General features: G+C 41.6%; 1 protein-coding gene across 2 annotated transcripts; it reads right to left on the minus strand.

Annotated features, from left to right (window-relative positions):
- Positions 1 to 3: 3 nt before the first annotated feature.
- LOC122623310 (mitogen-activated protein kinase kinase kinase 7) lies at positions 4 to 8,049 on the minus strand. 2 transcript variants are annotated; one of them, XM_043802390.1, is made up of 8 exons: positions 7,913 to 8,049; positions 7,208 to 7,507; positions 6,672 to 6,987; positions 6,431 to 6,612; positions 5,866 to 6,279; positions 5,382 to 5,430; positions 745 to 1,208; positions 4 to 679 (listed from the first exon to the last, which is right to left on the minus strand). In XM_043802390.1, exons 1-8 carry the CDS (start codon positions 7,979 to 7,981, stop codon positions 437 to 439), a joined length of 2,037 nt encoding a protein of 678 aa, XP_043658325.1. In that variant the 5' UTR covers positions 7,982 to 8,049; the 3' UTR covers positions 4 to 436. The 2 variants fall into 2 exon arrangements, with proteins under 2 accessions (XP_043658325.1, XP_043658326.1); XM_043802391.1 differs by lacking the exons at positions 5,382 to 5,430; positions 5,866 to 6,279; positions 6,431 to 6,612; ... (1 more) ...; positions 7,208 to 7,507; positions 7,913 to 8,049 and adding an exon at positions 1,837 to 2,401.
- Positions 8,050 to 19,337: the final 11,288 nt, after the last annotated feature.

The following is a 19,337-nucleotide window of genomic DNA, read 5'->3' on the forward strand; positions in this document are numbered from 1 at the left end:
CTGTTTGTTTTGTCGTTGCTTTCGATGGTTTTTATATTTTTTTGGTCTACTCCTTGTCAGATACATGTGTTAATGCTAAGTATGTGTGTAATTAAGCTTTACCATAATATTAAAACCTAAATGAAGTTTGCGAGACTGCTAATGGATCAGAACAGTTGTTTGCTAAATTAAAAGAAACACGGACTAAATACGCTTAAACTTAAATAAAAAAACGCTTACAACGAACAAACACGTCCGCAATAGTTATAGCTATAGAAATAAACAATGTGCTATGGCTAATGGTACAGATACAGATTACGAATATTGGATTACAGATTATGGATTACAGAGTACGGATTACAGATTACAGATTACGGATTACGGATTACGGATTACGGATTAAAGGTTACAGTACTAGCCTAAAAGACATAGAGAGTCGATCCGACGGCGCACGAGACTACGCGTTGTGGTGCGGTGGGATGACCACCCAGCCTTCCTCCACGGACTCCGAGCCTCCGCCCACCGATCCGGACAGCAGTCCACTGCCCTCCTCCTGCTGCGCATGCGAGTGCGGATGGGGATGCGAGTGTGGATGCTGATGCTGATGTGGATGCGGATGAGGGTGCGGATGATGGCCGGCCGCAAGTCGGCGGGAAGCGTACTGCTGCTGCAGATTGTTGTACAGACTCTGTAGACCCTCCTGAGTGAAAAGAAAACGAAGAAGGAGTTAAAAAAGCGCTTAAAGGACATTTTAGCTTGGCGCACCTTATCCTTCATCTTGCGCAGCAGCTCCTGCTTCTGTTCGCGCTCGGTGCGATCCATCTGCACAATGAGCTTGTCCTTGAAGTCCTGCGCGTAGTAGAGGTTCGTGTCGACGCTCAGGTACTCCTTGGCCATGTGCCGGTGCTCCCGGTAGATGAGCTGCGACTCGGCATCGTTGGGAATCGGGGGCTCTGGCTGCAGCTCCGGGTCGAGGATCTCGGCCAGCGATTGCTCGGTGCCGTCGTTCTCGTCCTCGTCGGGATCCACGTCCACGTCCAGTGAGTTGACGATCTCCTGCTCGTGCTCCTGCTCCTGCAGCTCCTCATCCACCGCTTGCCGCCCATTCGCATGGCTCAGCAGTCCGTTCGCGTGGGCGTGGCTGCCGCTGTTGTTGTTGGCCAGGTCCGTGGTCATCATCACCGGCTTGGTGTCCGTCACCGTGAGTCGTTCGCGGCCATCGCTCTTTGCTGCAATGACAATATTTTCAGTTTACTTAATAAGAACTAGTGCCAACTCAGATTCAGATTGAATGTGATTAAGATAGTTTCAACATAATCACCAGCATTTGACTTTAAAAAAATATTACCACTACTCTTTAAGTCGTATAAATGACTTCCTCAGTATTAAAAAGAGAAACAGTTGCAAATCAGTAAATACTTAATTTAGTCCTGATTATTTTTTAGACACCCGATTGTTTTCTTCAATGTTCAGAAGAATATGGAAAATAAATTGTTTTGTGGCATTCTTTAGGGTACGAAATAAATGGCAATTCAAGCGAATCCTATTACTGCTAACCAAATCTAAAAGTTTACTCAAATCTATAAAAGCAAATTGAAATAATTTATTTGTGAAATAGTGATGCAAATGTGCATGAATGCATAAATCTATTAACTTGCAAAAACCATCCTGGTTTTGTTTAGTTCCTAAGCTACTATTTATTTCAATCGGTGCAGGTTTTGAATGAATATTAATTGCTCCAGTTACTACAAAAAACTGAAAATGTGAAAGAAAATGTCTGTAAGGGGAGTGAGTGTGAAAAGCAACTTCCGCCAGTTGGCAGAGCCCAAAGGATGGGTGTTTGGGAGCACCACCTACTATATATGATCCAGCAACTGTGCAGATCGCTGGTCTGCGTGGTGTTGATGAGGGCGCGTGTGTCGCACATCTTGGGATTCCAGGATCTTTGTATTGGCACTCTGGCTATATGGCATTCGCATCGGTGGATGCCTCACACTCAACACTTGTGTTTGCGGATGAAAATCCTTGTGCCCGCACTGGTGCTCTGGCACTTTTCTTTTTTCCGCCTCTGTTTTTCTTGCGATGACGTGTTTTCCGCACATACAACACAACGCAACTCTGTTTAGTTCAGTTCAGTTCAGTTCTGCTTGCTGATCTTCCGCCGAACAGCACTGGTGCCTTTTTGTTATTCCTATTTTGTTGTTTTCGATTCGGGGGAAAACAAACCGCAAACAAATCGCACAAATGCTGTGGAAATTTCACTCGCAAACGGGCGCAAGCGGCTTCCAAGCTTTTCTAGGGAGCATTTCCTTTGGGGAGGCAACGCTGCTGGCCAAGTTCTGCGGCAAAGTGCGCTGCAGACGATCCCGATCACTCCGGAACATTTCGCGTAGCACTCAATATCGCACGGCTCTCGGACGCAGACTGAGGCCAAAGCCGAGACGACTACGATCACGACCACGACCACGACCACGTCCACGTCCACGTCCGCCGTAAGGCAAACAAACGCGCCAATTCTCGCGCCGGGGATTGCCTTCTGAACGCTCTGCAGACGTGGCAAGATCGCTCGGATCTGCTCGGCAGCGCCGAGGGGGGGATTCGGTGTGGGGGAGGTTATATACTATATACGGAGGCCCCGATGGCGATGACGCGGCCAGAACGCAAATCCGTGGCATCATTCCCACTCGGCGGGGCGGAAAACGCCCCAAGATGTGCGGGTTAAGTGGTTTCTTAGCCTGGGACACGCAGTAACACATGGGTTAAGCACAGGCAATCGGTGCGGTGCGGTGCTGTGGTGGGTGAGTCACTCGGCGGCGAACCGATTTGAAAAACGCTTTCGAATACCGCACTCAGTGACTCAGCACTTAGAGCTTACTGAGTACAGTCGAAATATTACAATGTAATTTTCGAAAATTTCACAAATGGCTTTTTATGGCCTAGGAATCCCAGAAAGGCTTGAATTTGATCAGCTATCCTTTGGTTAGAAGGTACATGTCTTAGAAACAAAGGAAATGGAAAAAAGGAACAACTAGTTCTTACTATCAACAGTATAGATCGTAGGGCACATTGTAGTGGGTCAAGAATAACCCAAGAAAACCCTTTCGATGAATAGACAACCAACCCACCCACCCACCAAATTCCATGACGAACCAAAAGTCAATGAAGATTCATTCAAATTCGATGCGGCGAACATTGATCGAGATCGGTGATTAATGCAGTTGGCATCTGCAGTTGGGAAATCTCAGAGGGGCGGGGGTGTGAGCGGATAGCGGAATAATTTCCCTGCACTGAGCAAAAATTGTAGTTCAAAATCAGATTAGGGTTCACTGCTGGACTTGGCATGGATGATTCATTGCAACTCCCATGTTCGTTTAGATTCTTACTTCTACTCATGGGGAAAATGGAATTTAATGCTGGATTTTAAGCTGCATTTGAGTGAGTTTCTTGCTGTGTATTGGCATCTGACGCAGCCGGCGAACTCCGAGAACATTGAGAGCCAAAAAGTATCCCGATGCATTTACTAGTTACACATTGCCAGCGCAGTACATGGCTTCCATATACCATATACCATATACCATGTGCCAGATACAAATCCCATATATGTAGTATATGGTTATATATATATGTATATATTATATATGGCATATGGCTTCTATGTGGATATGTAAGTCGGAGATCTCGTCAGTCTGTGTCAACCGAGAAGCAAGTGAGATTTGCCCACTCGATTCGACGGCTCCCACCGATTATACAAATCGGTAACATCGCCCCGCACATATATCCGCTATATGCGCCGATCTATATATAAGTTCTACGATCTGGCCTGAGTGTGTGTGCGAGTGTGAGTGTGCGCCATATAGACGAAATCGAAATAAAAGTGAGATTATTGCCGGGTGAGTCATGTTTCGCGTTTCGCTGGGGCTGATGCTCAAAAGTCCGTGGCGATCGCATCGTCATGTGTGCGTTCCTATATTTCAACGGCAGATTTCTATCTGCCCCGATCTTCCCGAGCACCGCCCCCTCTATCCACCCCACTCCGCACTAAGAGGGGGGTGTTGTTGTTTATGCTCGCCGGGCAGCAGCGACGGAGCATGCCTTCGGCTATAAATCTGTCCCAAAATTGCCAGGCTAACAAATTACAAATTATTTAATTGTGCAGCGAAATTTTGTGCAACTATTTGGGGCCGCTACCGTGCAATCGCCGCGGGGTATATTGGTTCTGTGCAAATCGATGTACTTTTTGTGCATTCGAATGTGCGTGCTCGATGGAAACTAATGGTATAATAAAAATGTTATGAAAATTGTTTTAAGTCATTTCAGGAATTGTTGTATTTAGATGTGAAACTACATTTGGTCTTACATTCATACCCTGAAATGTCTACTCCCCTTTAACTTCCAAAGCTAATGAAATCAACCTCTGCGCTTTAAGCAATTCGAAAACATTTTGAATAAAAGGCGTTTGATTTAAAAATAGGCTAGATTCATGGCTAAGAAATTCCCGATCTATCCCAACTATGTACGCCCACCGCATTACGAGATCCCACGAGATCCCAAACCTATCCAATCCCATCCGATCCGTATGAGCGCACTAAATATTTATAATTTATGCAGTCGCACAGCCAGACCATTGACAATTGAATAATGTTCAAAAGATTCCCCTCGAATTCACATTCGCATTCGCATATATGTACATAGATTATGCACAAACACCGCGGCGGCCAATTAACCAGGCATTGGGCAATGTGCGGTACAGAGGAGAGGGCGGGCTGGCGAGTGCATTGTTTACACTGGGCGAAAATGCGTCACCTGTGCCTATTTTGGCGGGAGCCAAGACCGAACAGCTGTCGTGCCACAGAGGTGGACACAATGCGTCAAGCTGGGACGCTCTAGTAAGGGTGACCTGCGAAGGTCCACACGAATAGTGGAGTCGACATCGGGATACCCTAGTCCAAGGTTTTAAGTGAATCTACTTAAAAAGTGATCACAGTCCCCAGTACAAGCTATCATTATTCGAATTATTAGGCTCCTATCTAAGACTGCCCCAATTTGATTTTGAATCCTTCAAACTTTTGTCATGGACTGTAATGTTTCTTTCAGGGATTGAAGCAGTAAACCTTTGGAATAGAAATAGTATCTACTCCTAATGTTCCACAAAGAAGTACTCTGCATGGGCATTCTACTGCTGAAATCACTTGTGAATGTTTGTGCAACCAAGTCGTTGTCTTTTGTTATTCAAATTGTTGTTATTAAATGCTATTATATAAAATCCGAACCACGCCATTGTGTCTCAGTTCGACGCCAAAGTGCGTGTGATTCACGGCAGACGGAGGAACATCGGCGGAAAACATACGGACAGCAGGTGGGTTCATAGACGTACAATCAGACATTCCCGATGGCAAACTCACCGTTCGTGCTGCTGCTGCTGCTTTCGCTGCGACTCAGATCAAAGCCATTCTGGGGAAAGAGATCAAGGGGCATTATTACTAACTGCTCAGCGTGTTACACCTATAAGTCAGTGGTGTTCTTGGGAAAAAACCTGCGAATCTCAAGGCAAAATTACTATTGCTTTACAATTTACGTGGTTTGACCTTCTAACATGAACAAATGGTAGTTTTTGTTAAGGTTTACTCAATTAGCATAAATGTTGTGTACTTTCTTGTTACTGCAAAGGATATATGTACGTTTGGCTTGGTTTTTAGGAACTGTGCTCGAATTTAGATCTTAATCTTATACTTCAGACTATAAACAAACATAATTTGCATTCAAGATCAATACAACTTATTTATGGATAGCAAAACACTCGTAGGAGAAGCAAATGTTCCCAATAACACCAAAATATAAATGCACTTTCAGCGAATTTCCTCAACTTTGAGCCATCGCAAGACGTACCGCCTCCACGTCGAGGGTGAGCTGCTCCATGGGCTTGCAGGCCATCAGGATCATGCCGTTCCGGATCGTCTCGAGGCGCTGCGTGGCCTCCGCCGACGAGGTGAGGTTGAAGCTATCGTTCCGGCTCTCGTTGCTATCCTCCTCGGGAATCGCGTCCCAGCGATTGCTGACCATGTGGAATAGCGGATTATTGTCAAGTTGGCCCGAGTTCGTCGGCGTGATGTCCGATGATGTTGATGAGGTATTTTCGGTCATTGAGCTAGTCGTTGTTTCTGTTATTGCTATCGCGTTCACATTGGCGTTGGCCGCCGTTGTCGGTGTTAACTGTGTGGACGAGGGGCTCAGTTCCCCCTCCTGCGAACTGAGGCTATCCGGTTGAGCGGCCACCGTGCCGTCGCTCTCTTTGGTGACAATCTGCGAGCAGTTCAAGGATCAAGAGTTAGTATTACGTGGAAAAGGGTAAGGCGTATAGGGAAATGGTTGTAGTTAGTGCGATTCACCACGAATGAATCCCACTTTCAAATCGAATTTAAAGGAAATTGTAAGTTGTAAGAGTCCACCTCACCTGCTGATTAACAAATGTGTATTCCAGGGCCTTGTCCGCCCCCGTGTAGTCCTTCACGATCTCGTGCATGACGCCCACTATGTACTGCATCGACGGGCGATCCTCGGGCACCGTTTTCCAGCAGGCGGTCATCAGGTCCTCGATGCGCTTGGGGCAGGTCGTCAGCAGCGGTGGGCGTTCACCTAGGAGGTGAACAGAGCATGATAAAGTCGATGGAAGTGGAGTTAAGTGGAGGACGCACCCTTGTAGATCTTCCACTGGATGGTGTAGGCATTGTCGATGCCCTTAAAGGGTTGCTTCCTGGACAGCACCTCCCATAGCACAATGGCCCAGCTGAAAATGTCACACTTCTCCGTATACTTGGAGCCTTCGAAGACCTCGGGCGCCATCCAAGCGGCACTGCCGCGATTGTTGGTCATCATGGTCGACTTGTCCGCCACCGTGCCGAAGTCGCAGATCTTCAGATTGCGCCCCTTGTTGGTCAGGAGCAGGTTCAGCGGCTTCACGTCGCGATGGATCAGCGGTTTCGGCGTCATGGCATGCAAATATGCCAGTCCCTGGAAGGAAAACAAATGGAAATGTAATTAAAGAAGGTAAGTTAAGTAACTATGAGTTACTAGTTATGCGGTATAGTTATTGGAACTCTTCAAGTATTTAAATGCAAACAATGTGAATTACTATAAACCATTTGAGTCATTATTCCACAAGATACCAACGAATTGGATCTACAGGGTTGGGCTCTACGATAAAAGCGCCTCTTGATGACGGAAGACCTACCTCCGCACATTGGCGCGCCCAGCTCATGGCGTGGGCTAGGGAATAGGCCGGCTTCACCTTGCCGTGGAGGAAGTTGTGCAGGGATCCACCTTCGGCGTACTCCATGATCAGGTAGGTGGCCTGCTGGTACGAGGATATGCCGTGCAGAGCGATGATGTTCGGGTGCTTCACGCGCGACAGCTGCTTCACCTCCTTCTCGATGTCCTTCTGCTCGGCGCTGGCGAAGAACTCCTTGACGGCCACCAGCCTGTCGCGCCAGACGGCCTTGCAGACCACTCCGTAGGACCCATGGCCGACTTTCTGGGGGGAAAATGGTGGAGGTATTAGATCTGAGTCGAAAGTTGTGCCCTTGTGCAACTAATTAAGCTATAATCCTTTGCTTTGGGCTAACACAACTTGAAATCACTACATGTAGAACAAACGTATGAATATATGGGCTTATTTAAATTTCATTTCTTATCATACTGATTTCATCATATCATAAATCATTTAACATATCATAAATACATTTACTGAGATATGCATATATTCTGCAGTTTAATTTAAAAATGTTTGAAACGAAACCCTAAACAGAAGGAACGCATTTATGAATGCAATCTTTTATTCCTTTCACTATAGAATCTTTAAGAAACATGATCTTTTTAAACTTCTGCTGATCAAAATGGAGATTGATTACTGGGTTATTGGCCAGTTTGGGATGCACACCTCTCTTAGTGTTAGCTCACTGAAGTCCACATAGGCTGCTTGCAGTGCGTCCAGCGATGCGGTGGCCATCTCCGCGGAACCCTAAGGATCCTAATGTTCCCCACTTGGATTTAAGATGCAGCTTCCGTTTGTCAGGTTTTTGGCTCGCAGATAAGTACTAGTTGCAGTTCCCTTGGGTGCGTCGAATTTCCAGATCTTAAGTTCTCTGCACCTGTCCAGCTACGCCACCGATTCCTTGCCTCAAGGCTCTCTTTTATGGGCGGATTATCGGGTCTAAGATACTGTAGGCTCCCGATTGCATTCCTGGCAAGTTTTGCCTTCGGTTCTGAAGCTGCGCCTCTTGAAATCTGAAGCAGGAATCCTTAGCTTCCGGAATCTGTGCAATATCTACACCTGGATCAATGACTTCATCTCAAAGCTTCTTGCCACTCTCTGGATTGGGACTCACAACCGTTACCATGTCGTTTTGCTAAGAAACGGGGTGTTCCGCAGGTCAATGGCGACTCCAGATGTTGTCCCAGATTCCTGGGTTGCTGGTTCCTGATGCCACCCCTAGTGCAGCGGTTTCCGTGCTCCGCCGATTTGCAAGACACCGCGGGCTCCGTGTGCCTTGCGGTCTGCCTGGTGCCACCACTCGTGCTACCGGAAGGTCTTCCACTACGGCCGAATCTCCAGGCGGAGGCGATGGCTACGGAGGACTGGGACACTGTGGAGAAGGATGAGCAGGCGGTGGACAGCAGGAAGGTGGCGAGAAGAGGGGGGCACGAGTTTATATCGACCAGCGGAGAGGGCCCAGTGCGCACATCACATCCTCGCCGGGATTCCTCCGGATTCCGGGTTCAATGCTTGAGCGGATGGCTGCTGCATCGGACGTTTCCTTGGCGGATGCTTGCGTTCTTCGCCGTGGATATACGCCGTACTTTTCAAGTACAAACTTGTTTTTTTTTAATAATTTAACAAGACTGTCATCGATAAATTTCGTGCTAGCTATCGGGCGCATAGTACCACGATATATTCGCACAGTGTGGCCGTGCCGATAACGATAACAAGGGTATTTGTACTTTTATATCCAGCGGCATCAATAGATCAGACTACTGATGAATTATGCATCAAATTTTCAACAATAATTAATCAATTTAATTCTACACACGAGACACTAAAATTGCCAATATTCTTAAAATAGCTATGCCAGCTCGTCGGAAAATTTGTGTCGCCCTCTGGCGCTTTGCTGGCGTTACGTGGTACACATTCAGCTCCGATAGATGGCGCCAGTAGACCCCATTTCAGGAGTGTCTAACCCCTTGGATATACATAATATATTATAATATATTATTGATCAGCGGATATTTGCCCTAACATTATATTTTCGTCATCGGATTTTAAATTAGTATCATTTTTGATTTATAACTAGTTATTCTAAAGAGGCTTCTCAGAAGCCTGTAAAATAACTATTAAAAGTTATTTTAAATATCTCTGATTTGGATACTATGTATATAGTAGGTAAGACTATTATGAGTGTCTTTTCGGTACGAATAACACTTAATTTAGTTCGAAATTCATATGCAATGGTGAACTGGGAATATTGCGATGAACTTCTTTATTTATAATATTCTTATCCTGACGAAAGCACACAAATTCGGGGCAAGGATAACACATTCTTGATGCTGAAGGGACAGAACGTGGACATATTTAGCTAGGTGGCTTGCCCAACTGAATGCAGCAGGACCTCCAGTTAAAGTCGTCTCAGGATGGAAGAAGGTTAGCTTACATTTTTACACCTACAGATCTATAAATGGTATAGTGCATGACATGGGGCATGGTGCAATTGCAACAAAAGCTGCCTCATAATCGAATGGAGTTGTCCACCACCAGAGGTGTTCGAAGGATCCGAGGTCGTTCGTATTAAGGATTGTTGGAAAGTGTGGTTAGGAGCTTGGAGAAGATGGTCGAGGCTATGCAGCGATGATGGCCCAGCCTCATTGCTGCATAAAGTGCACAGAAAATAAGAAAAATAGAAAATCTGTCTTAAAAAGTTTTCTTTTCCATGAGAAGATCCTCATTAATCTGCAGCAAGCATGCATGATTTCACCCAAACTTAGGATCATAGGATAGAGTTCTGAATCTACCTTTTAGTAGACCAATAGTCCCTTTAACAATGTTCCGGGCAGAAAACTGCAAGAGTGGCATTTTATTTTTTTAATATTATATTATTTGCTTTGTTAAAATTTTTAATATATGCTTCTTATATTTAACTTTATAAATGTATAATTTATCTTTTTAAAATAATAAAAAAAACAAGCAGCCAAAAGTCAGAAAGTTAAGCGTCCCTCTCCATTTCCCCCCAGGTACTCACCCCTTTCCTCAAGTTCTTTCCACGTAAGAACTGACAGCTGGTTGTAGCTCCTGGAAAATAGCTACTTCAGGCACTTCCTCCAATAGGTCGAAATCACATTATTGATATCCTCTGCTGCCACATAAAATCATTACACCACTCACTCACAATTAGTATTTAAAAAAAAACATCGAAAAAGTTGTTTGCTTACGTAGGACTTTTGAGAAGCGCAGAGAAGGGCACATATGTTTTGGTATGATTTAGTATTAAGTATTTAGTATTATTTAGTATTTAGTATTATTTAGTATTTAGTATTATTTAGTATTTAGTATTTAGTATTATTTAGTTTTTAGTATTATTTAGTATTTAGTATTATTTAGTATTTAATATTATTTCGTATTTAGTATTATTTAAAATTTAGTACTTAGTATTATTAAGTATTATTCATTATTTCCTTTTAATGTAACGAAATACTTTCCGCTATCTTACTTATAATTTTATAATTTCTCTTTGAATTACAGCTAGACAAATAGAAATCGAATAGTGTTAATTAAGAATAAATATTGTAATATATAAGATTGTTTTTTGTGCTAAGACACCCGGTGTTTAGCAGGTGCACTTAGAGTGCCGGTGGCTTACTGCAGTTCTCTGGTTCCGAGCTAATGAGTGCTTTATATTATATATGTAAATTATGCATACTGCCACTTTAAAGGACTACGCAAGGTGTTAGCACAAACGGTTCAAAAACATATCATTCTTGCTTCTAAATAAAAGAATCATGTGTTGATCCAGAATGTGGGGCTTCAATGGCTATATTTTCCATACTATAGTTGCCAGGAAGAAACACTGTTCTAGTTGCAATTGAAAAACTTTAATAGCCTCTTTATACAATCATCGTTATTCACTGCCGGTTAGAAAGACTTAAGACTCCTTGTTCTTTTCAAAATCATTTTATGACATCTGTATCTCATTAATTTGTTAAAATAGTCGGGCAATCAGCTGATTTTTCAACTGTTTTTAAACAAGGAAATGACTTGTAGTTATGTTAAAGGGAACTGCAACCACTGTACTCAAAATTAACTTCCAAGTGACAATTGAAACAGGCCCGATAAAGAAGAACACACTACGTGAAACAATTTATGGGAGCTAATACTTGGATTATAGATGCCTTTAACTTTGTTCTCCCTTTAATGGATTAAAAAAATGATGATGAGTTACAAGGATAAATAGGTATATCATTGTGTATCCTTGTATAGGTGTATCCTTGTTTGCACCGCATGCATATAAGGTATATAAATATATTCCTGCTCACGAACTAGGCTCTCGACTAAGGAATTGCAGCTAAGGAACTGATTTCAGAGCATAAGAGTGAGAGTCCTGAATAAAATTTGCCTGCTTCCAGAACCATGGACTCGTATGATCCAGCTCCGCCCGTGGCTCCTCGCCACTTCAAGAAGTAGCAAAAGGCATCGATGGGCATCAATGGGTATGGAATGGGTATCAACTTAAGCGAAACCCAGCTGGAGCTCTGCTCTACAAGCGCCCAAGACCACTGCATCCGCAAAAGAGGTGAACAAAACAGTAATATGTTCTTTTTACCTACATTATAATAAGAGTCTTATATATTTTCTCAGATACCAGGAGAGAGTTACTATAGCAATCATTTGAACACCCGTTTTATGACCATGATGCGTGGCACCTTAGAAACTCTCCTCATTCTGCTTGCAGCTTTTCCTTTTCGTCCTTTTCCGACTTGTCGTTGTCCTTTTTGCTCTTCGAGCCGAACTGAATTATCCTTCTGCCGGAGTCGAGATGCCTCGATTTGGAGCTTTGTGGAAGCATCATTGAATCCATCCCGTTATCTTTGCACTTTTTATAAAAAAAGCAAGAAATAACGCTATATCCAACTGTCGGATACCCTTTACTTACTTAAAGAGAGTGCTAGGGAGCAAGGCGGCTGTTTCCGAGTTATCAAATCTTAGTTATAATATAATAATTCCATTAAAAAAGACTTTTTTATTTTATTTTATTTATTTATTTATACTCTGGTTCCGGGGCAATTACAAATTACCTCTAACCGATTGTTAAGCTATAGCTACTAGGCCTTAAGCTATATTTACATACTTGGATTTACATTAAATTGAGTTTTAATAGTAATATGAGTAGATATTGGTTAGAATAAAAGTATTGTCTATGTTTTACATTAAGTGATATAAGTTTGTAGCCTTTAGGAATTTCAGGGAAGAGATGATATTCATGGTACTTGGGGATAGGGAATCAATTGGGTTAGCTGGTAGGAACTTCTTTCTTTCCGCCTCAAAAAGAGGACACTCTAGAAAAATGTGGCGTATCGTGATACTGGCGTTGCAGAGCCCACATTGGGGTGCAGGTTGCTTGTTAAATAAGTGTTCTTTTGTGTATTTGGTGTGTCCGAACCTTAGTCTTATAAATTTCACCATATCTTTGCGGTTGATGTTGTCTTGTGGAGTAATATTATAGTTTTTAATTGATGTTTTGTTGGGATTGATGTATTTGTAGTGTTCCGATGTATTTTCCCATATTAATATGGATTCTTTTTTAAATAAGTTTTTAATATATATTTGTGTATCTTTATAATTTTTATTGATTTCGAATATTTGTGGGAAGATATGAGCTTCCCTAGCAGCTAAATCTGCCGTGTCGTTCCCAGTAATATTTGTGTGGCCTGGGATCCACAATAATATTATTTTTGGTTGGCATCGGTTAAGGATGTCCCTGATTTGGGACGTATAAAAAGTTTGATTATTAATATTGCCTATTGATTGTAGTGATGACAGCGAGTCAGAGCAGACAATAAATCTCTGCTTCTGGCTTTCCGCGTATTGGCAGGCAGCATAAATGGCTGCCACTTCTGCCGTGTATATAGTGCTATGTGCTGGTAGGAGAGTGGATTTGATAACGTGTGTGTCAGTAGTAATGCTGTAAGAGACTCCTTTTGTAGATTTCGATCCATCTGTGTAAATGAATGTGTAGGTGTTATAGTGTTCTTTGAGGGAGAGGAACTTTCTTTGAAATACTTCTGGTGGGGTGGAGGATTTTAAGGTGTAGTGTAAAGTTAAGTTTATTGTGTCTTTTGAAAAAGACCATGGGGGAGTTTTTTGTTTTCCTGATTTTAAAGGGGGAATAAATAAACCATTTTCGTATCTAAATTTGGATACTCTGTGTATGATAGAAGGAATTCTGGGTTTTCGTCTAGATTTTTTAATTTTTTGTAGGACGCTTTGAAGAGGAGTGTTGTTTGCGAAATGGAACGACTTACATATTCTTGCAGATGTCAGACTAAGTCTTAACTCTATTGGCATAATTTCAGCTTCAAAGAGAAGATTATTAATAGGTGTGGTGCGGAAGGCACCAAAAGCGAACCTTAAGGCAGCGTGGTAGAGCGTTTTCAGTTTTTTTAGGTATGAGGTTGGGCAATTCCCGTAAAACGGTAGGCAGTAGTCGATTTTAGACATTAAGAGGGCATTTATTGTACTTACTAGAGATCTGAAGTCGCAGTTGAGTCGTTGGTTCCCTAACCATTTTATAATATCTAATCTTTTGGAGATCTGAATTGCCAATGACTCTATGTGGTCTTTCCACCTGTATTTGTTCGAGATTATTAATCCAAGGATTTTAAGGGAGTTAGTTTGGATAAGGGGGTAAGCCTGAGAATTGATCTTGAAGTTGCATCTGTGTTTTCTGCATATGTGTAGGTGCTGGCATTTATGAATCGAGAGTTTCGCTCCAGAATACTCGCACCATTTTATTATGTCTTTGAAAAGGGGATTGATTTGCAAGGAATTTACGTTTTTGTTTATTTTCTTTACAATAGTGAAGTCGTCTGCGTAGGAGAAGAACTGGAAGCCCCTATGGACTTCGATGGTACGACAGAGTTTGTTGAAGGCTATTAAAAATAGAACCACTGATAATGGGGAACCTTGTGGAATCCCATTGTAGAGTGGTTGGTTGTCTGAAAATTCGTTGCTGACTTGGACTTTAATTTTACGGTTGGTCAGGAAGTTTTTTATAAAATTCAGTATTTTTGGGCCGATTTTCCATCTATGCAATTCGTCGATTATACTGTGTATTCCAATTTTATCATAGGCTTTTTCAAAGTCAAGGCTTATGACTGATAGGTGGCTTCTAGTGGATAGGGCTGCTGTAGTCTGGTAATCTAACAGAGTTAGGCACTCAGATACTGACATTCCCTTCCGAAATCCGAGTTGTCGACTATCGAGAAGTTTGCTGTTAACCGCAAGCCACCATAGTCGGTTTGCTATGATTTTTTCTAGTACCTTAGATATGCAAGGGTTTAGAGAAATCGGTCGATATGAGTTTATGGATATTTTGGCTGTGTTGGGTTTATGGATTGGTAGTATTGTGCTGTTCTTAAAATGCTGTGGAATGTGGCTATCGAGAATGTTATTAAATAAGTCTATAAGGCGGAGTGATACAGGGTAACTGATGTTTTTTAACATGGGATATGAAATCCGGTCAAGCCCTGGGGTCTTCCCTTTAAGGCTATTTAGTGCTGCTCTAAATTCTATGTATGAGATTTTACTTTCTATCAAAAATGACTCTGATGATGTTTCGTAGGTGGGGATTATAGCTTTTGATCGTGTCTTATTTGCTTGAAAAGAGTCGCTGAAATTAGAGTCGGAAGACGATTCTGACCAGTGGGTGGCGAAAATTTGGGCGATGGTTTTTTTATCAATAATGTTTAGGGTAGGAATAGTGGGAGAGGTTATGCAGTGAATGTCATTTCTAATCTTTCTGCCACAAAAGGTGTTGATGTTTGCCCAAATCTTTGAAGGAGATGAGCTGGGATTAATTTCCGCAGTGAAGTTTTGGAGTGAGCTACGTTTTGCTTGCTTTATTTCTCTTCTCAGTAAAGCCTTGTTTTTTTTAAACTGTATAATGTTTTCGATGTTAATACACCTTCTTAATTTGTACCATGAATTGTTTTTATTTCTTTTTAATTGGTCGAGAGTTTTACTCCACCAAGGCACAGTGTGTTTTTTATTAAAGATTGGGTTTGTTTGGGGTATTGCGATGTTGGCACTTTGCCGAATAATCTTAATGATGTTGGCGGCTTCTTGGTTAACTTGGTTGCCAATTGGTTTTTCAATGTGGTATGTCAACGTTAGAGATGTAAAGAGGGGCCAATTCGCAGAGTCTACTTTAAACTTGGGTAATCGGTGGTTCGTTCCCGTTACCTCATTTTCAAAGAGGGAAATGTGGATTGGGAAATGGTCACTTCCGTAGAGATCGTGGTCAGTTTTCCATTTAGTGAAAGTGAAAAGGTTTGGAGTTATAATTGTTAGGTCTACATGTGTCATAGTATGGTGTGTTGAGAAGTGAGTGGGAGATCCATCGTTAATTGTTATTAAGTTTGACTGGCTAACATATTTAAAAATAGTGTTGCCCTTCTTGTTATTATTCGGCGATCCCCAGCTCTGATGCCAGCTGTTGAAGTCGCCAGTTATAATAGTGTTGTCGTTAGGGTTTCCAAACATGTTTTCTAAATTGTGTAATTCAACTTTTTTGTCTGGGGCAATATACGTTGATATAAGTCGTATTTTTTGTTTGGAGTGCAAAAGTACTCCAACCGCATCGAAGTCGTTACTTAGAGTTAGAGATTCATATTGGATAGAGTTGTGGACAAGTATTGCTACTCCTCCGTGAGTGTTATTTGACGTGTTTTCGTGTATAAGTGTGAAGTTGATAGGGATAGGGATGTTATGAAGGGAGTGAAGATGGGTTTCTTGCAGGCATATGGCTTTTGGCTTATAATATTTTAATAGTAATTGAAGTTGGTCGTAATTATTTAGGTAACCGTTACAGTTCCATTGAACAATTAATATCATCAAAAATACTTATGTAAAGGGAAAATGCAAATGAAATGAGAATTAAACTTTATAAATAAGTGCTTAGAGCTCTTCTTCGGAGCTGTTGTTATTGGCTATTTTACTTAATTCTTCTGCCAGACTTAAGGAGTTAGGTTTAATTTTTTCGGTTTTGTTTTTGGCTTTTAAAGAGGGTTTTGCAATAGGGTTAGACTTATCTTTAACTTGGCTTCTAAGTTTACGATCAGTTTCTGGAATTAGTCTGTTAGAGTGGGTCTTCTTGGGGGCTGCTGAAGTTTCGGTATCCATTTTTTCGTCGACGAATTCTTTTCTTGGGTTTGTTGACTTCGATGAGGTACTGGGCTGGGTGTCGATGATGTCGCTGTACGATCTTATTTGGCGATTGAGTTGGTGTGCGCTAGGGTTTTTGTGTGTAGATCCTTGGGATTTGTCATTCTGTTGTGTTGGCATCATTATTTTTTCAGGTTGTTGAGCAGATGTTATCTTGGAGTACGGAGTAGGCTGATGGATATGTCGAAGATTGTATATTCTTGTTGCGGTTTTATGGTCCACTTTTTCAAGAGTCTTAATTGTTGTTATCTCTTTTTGCTTTATAAAAGCGGGGCATGATTTATCTAGGGGGCTGTGGTTGAATTGGTCATTGATGTCGTACTTGCAGTTTACACAGAATTTTGGCTTGTCGCATTCCTGGTCTTCTGTAGTATGTTCTTCTGCCGAGCAGTTCTTGCAGGCTTTATGGCTTTTACAGGCTTTAGAAGGGTGTCCAAATCGGAGGCAGTTGCGGCATTTGAGTGGGTTAGGGACATGGGGTCGAACCTTAACTCGTTCATATCCGATCATCATTGTTTCTGGTAGAATAGTTGATCCAAAAGTGACAATTATTAGTCCAGATTCCTGCAGCTCGTTGTTCCTAAACATACGAATCTTTTCAATGTTAATAACTTTTTGGTGTTTAAGTTCTTCTAATATTTCCGTTTCGTCAATGTTGCGTAGTTCGTTGGAGTAAATAACACCTTTTGAATAGTTTAAGGATTGATGTTCAGATGAGGATACGGTAAAGTCATGGAATGCTGTTAGTTTCAGTAGCCTACTAGCTTGTATTAGGTTCTTGGTCTTCACTAATAAGGTTCCGTTCCGAGTTTTATTACATGACTCTACTTCGCTTCCGCATGTAAAGTCAATTACTTTTTTAATCACAAATGGTGATACGTTTTCAAATGTTTTGGTGTCTGTTCTAGTGATAGTTATAAACTTCGATTCGGTTATGGGGGTCTTGCCACAAAGTGCGGGGTAATTTAAGTCAGGCGGTTTCGTCATTTCGTTTGTGCTTGGGCTGCTGCCCGGTACACTTGCGTTTGTGTAACTGTTTTCCTGTATATTTGTTTTTGTGCTTTTTTCTTAGATCTTCTTTGTGCGCTTATTTGTTTTTACCAAACTTGGTAGAACTTTGTTTTTGTGATTGGTGGATTTACCGAAGCTCTTCCGATAGCACGTCTTTACCGATTCGTTGCTATTCTCGAACTGAGAGACTTTTTTATTAGTTCGATTTGATGTAACAAAAGTAGATGAGTACAGATAAGCTTAACAATATCCCTTTTACTCTTTTACGAAATCTTTAAGAAAGATTTGAGTATTATGTGCATTTGATTTAATGACTTTTCACATAAATAATCAATTTGAATTTTAAATATGTAAGCTTTTGTTGAGTTTTTGTTTGTTTAAGGGCGTTAGAGTGACTTTTGCTAAATAAATATTTCTAGAATATTCTAGAAGAAATGTATTTTATGTAAAATTGGTATATTATTAGATTTATTTTTACCAGGATGCCTGGTTAATTATGTTATGTAAATGCAAATTTAAATATCATGCCCTCGGAAATGCATGTTTCATGTGAATCTGGAGTACTTGATATATTTTTATTGCACTTGCGTTTTGGAATTTGTAACTCGGATCTTATTTCAAACGTATTTAATCCTGCTTAGATTTTGGCTGTTCGATTGCTGAAAGTAGATAGTCTTCTCTCCGAGATCTTAGGAGCCATATACTTTGTATAGCCCAAGTTCTGTTGGGGCAATTAAAGTAAAAGCTTGCTGGAGAATTCAAACGCATCGAGATGCGAGTGTGTGGGTGTGTGGGTGGGCGATGCTGTAAGTCGTTTTTATTTAATTACACGCAGACAGAGGGCAGCGCAGGAAAAAGGACATTTGAAGCGTTGTACGTAAATGAAAATGAAATAAATTAAAATAAGTGTCGAAGCTAAAGGCAAAGGCAAAGGCAAAGCCAAAAAGGACCCGAGGACCAAAGGACGTTGGCTTTTCGAGTGTGTGGGTAGTAATCTTATGCGTCGCATGTGAATGCTTTCCCTGCTTTCCCACACACACACACACACTCATGCACACATGCACACACACACGTAAAGCTCTCTAATGTGCATGCATTTGTAAAGTTCGAGTATCCTTTTTTGCTGCTCCGTTTTTTTGTCTTACTTTTGCCCATATATGTATGTATGTGTGGATGTACGTACATTTATTTATCTTTTTCTGGCCTCGCCAAGAAAAAGAGCGAGGGAAAAGGTCGAGAAGTCCAGTCGAGCAAAGACAAATTCATGTTGCATTCGAAGCTTAAGGATATTATTGTATCCTCTGCATCCTTTGTGCCCGGAGCTCCTTTTTGTTTCACTTTTTGCATACTTTATTTTTATGCTGCCCCCTTTGGTTGTTGTGCCCAGCGCTTTGTTCCAGAGGCTATAGTGAATCCTAAAAAAAAAACAGAAATCAAACAAGGGACACAGAACGCAACTTAACATGAAATTCAACAAGAAATGCGAAGTTAAGCTCAAATGTGAGTGGTGGCAGCAAGTATAAAACTCGAAAGTGCTGATGCCCTCTAGGTGAATATGTTCCACACAATCTGAGAGTCCTGATACATTCGTTATAGCAAAATATTTCCCATATTTCACCAAATACTCAGAAAGGTTCACTTTGATATTTTTCAGTTTTAGGTCCATTATTTCAGCGCTTAATATATTTATTCGCAAGCTCGGAAAGCTAGTAAATAATTAATCGGAAAGGGTATGCAAAGGACATCTTGCACGCAGATGGATAAATATCTGCCATATAAGTTGTTATGTATTCCCGTGTATATAAGTACGTATGCATTATGCATGTGGGCTGATGTATGTAAATGCAAAAATAAAACTGCGAAC

The sequence above is a fragment of the Drosophila teissieri genome, chromosome X (genome assembly GCF_016746235.2).
Source record: "Drosophila teissieri strain GT53w chromosome X, Prin_Dtei_1.1, whole genome shotgun sequence".
Taxonomy (NCBI): Eukaryota; Metazoa; Arthropoda; class Insecta; order Diptera; family Drosophilidae; genus Drosophila; species Drosophila teissieri.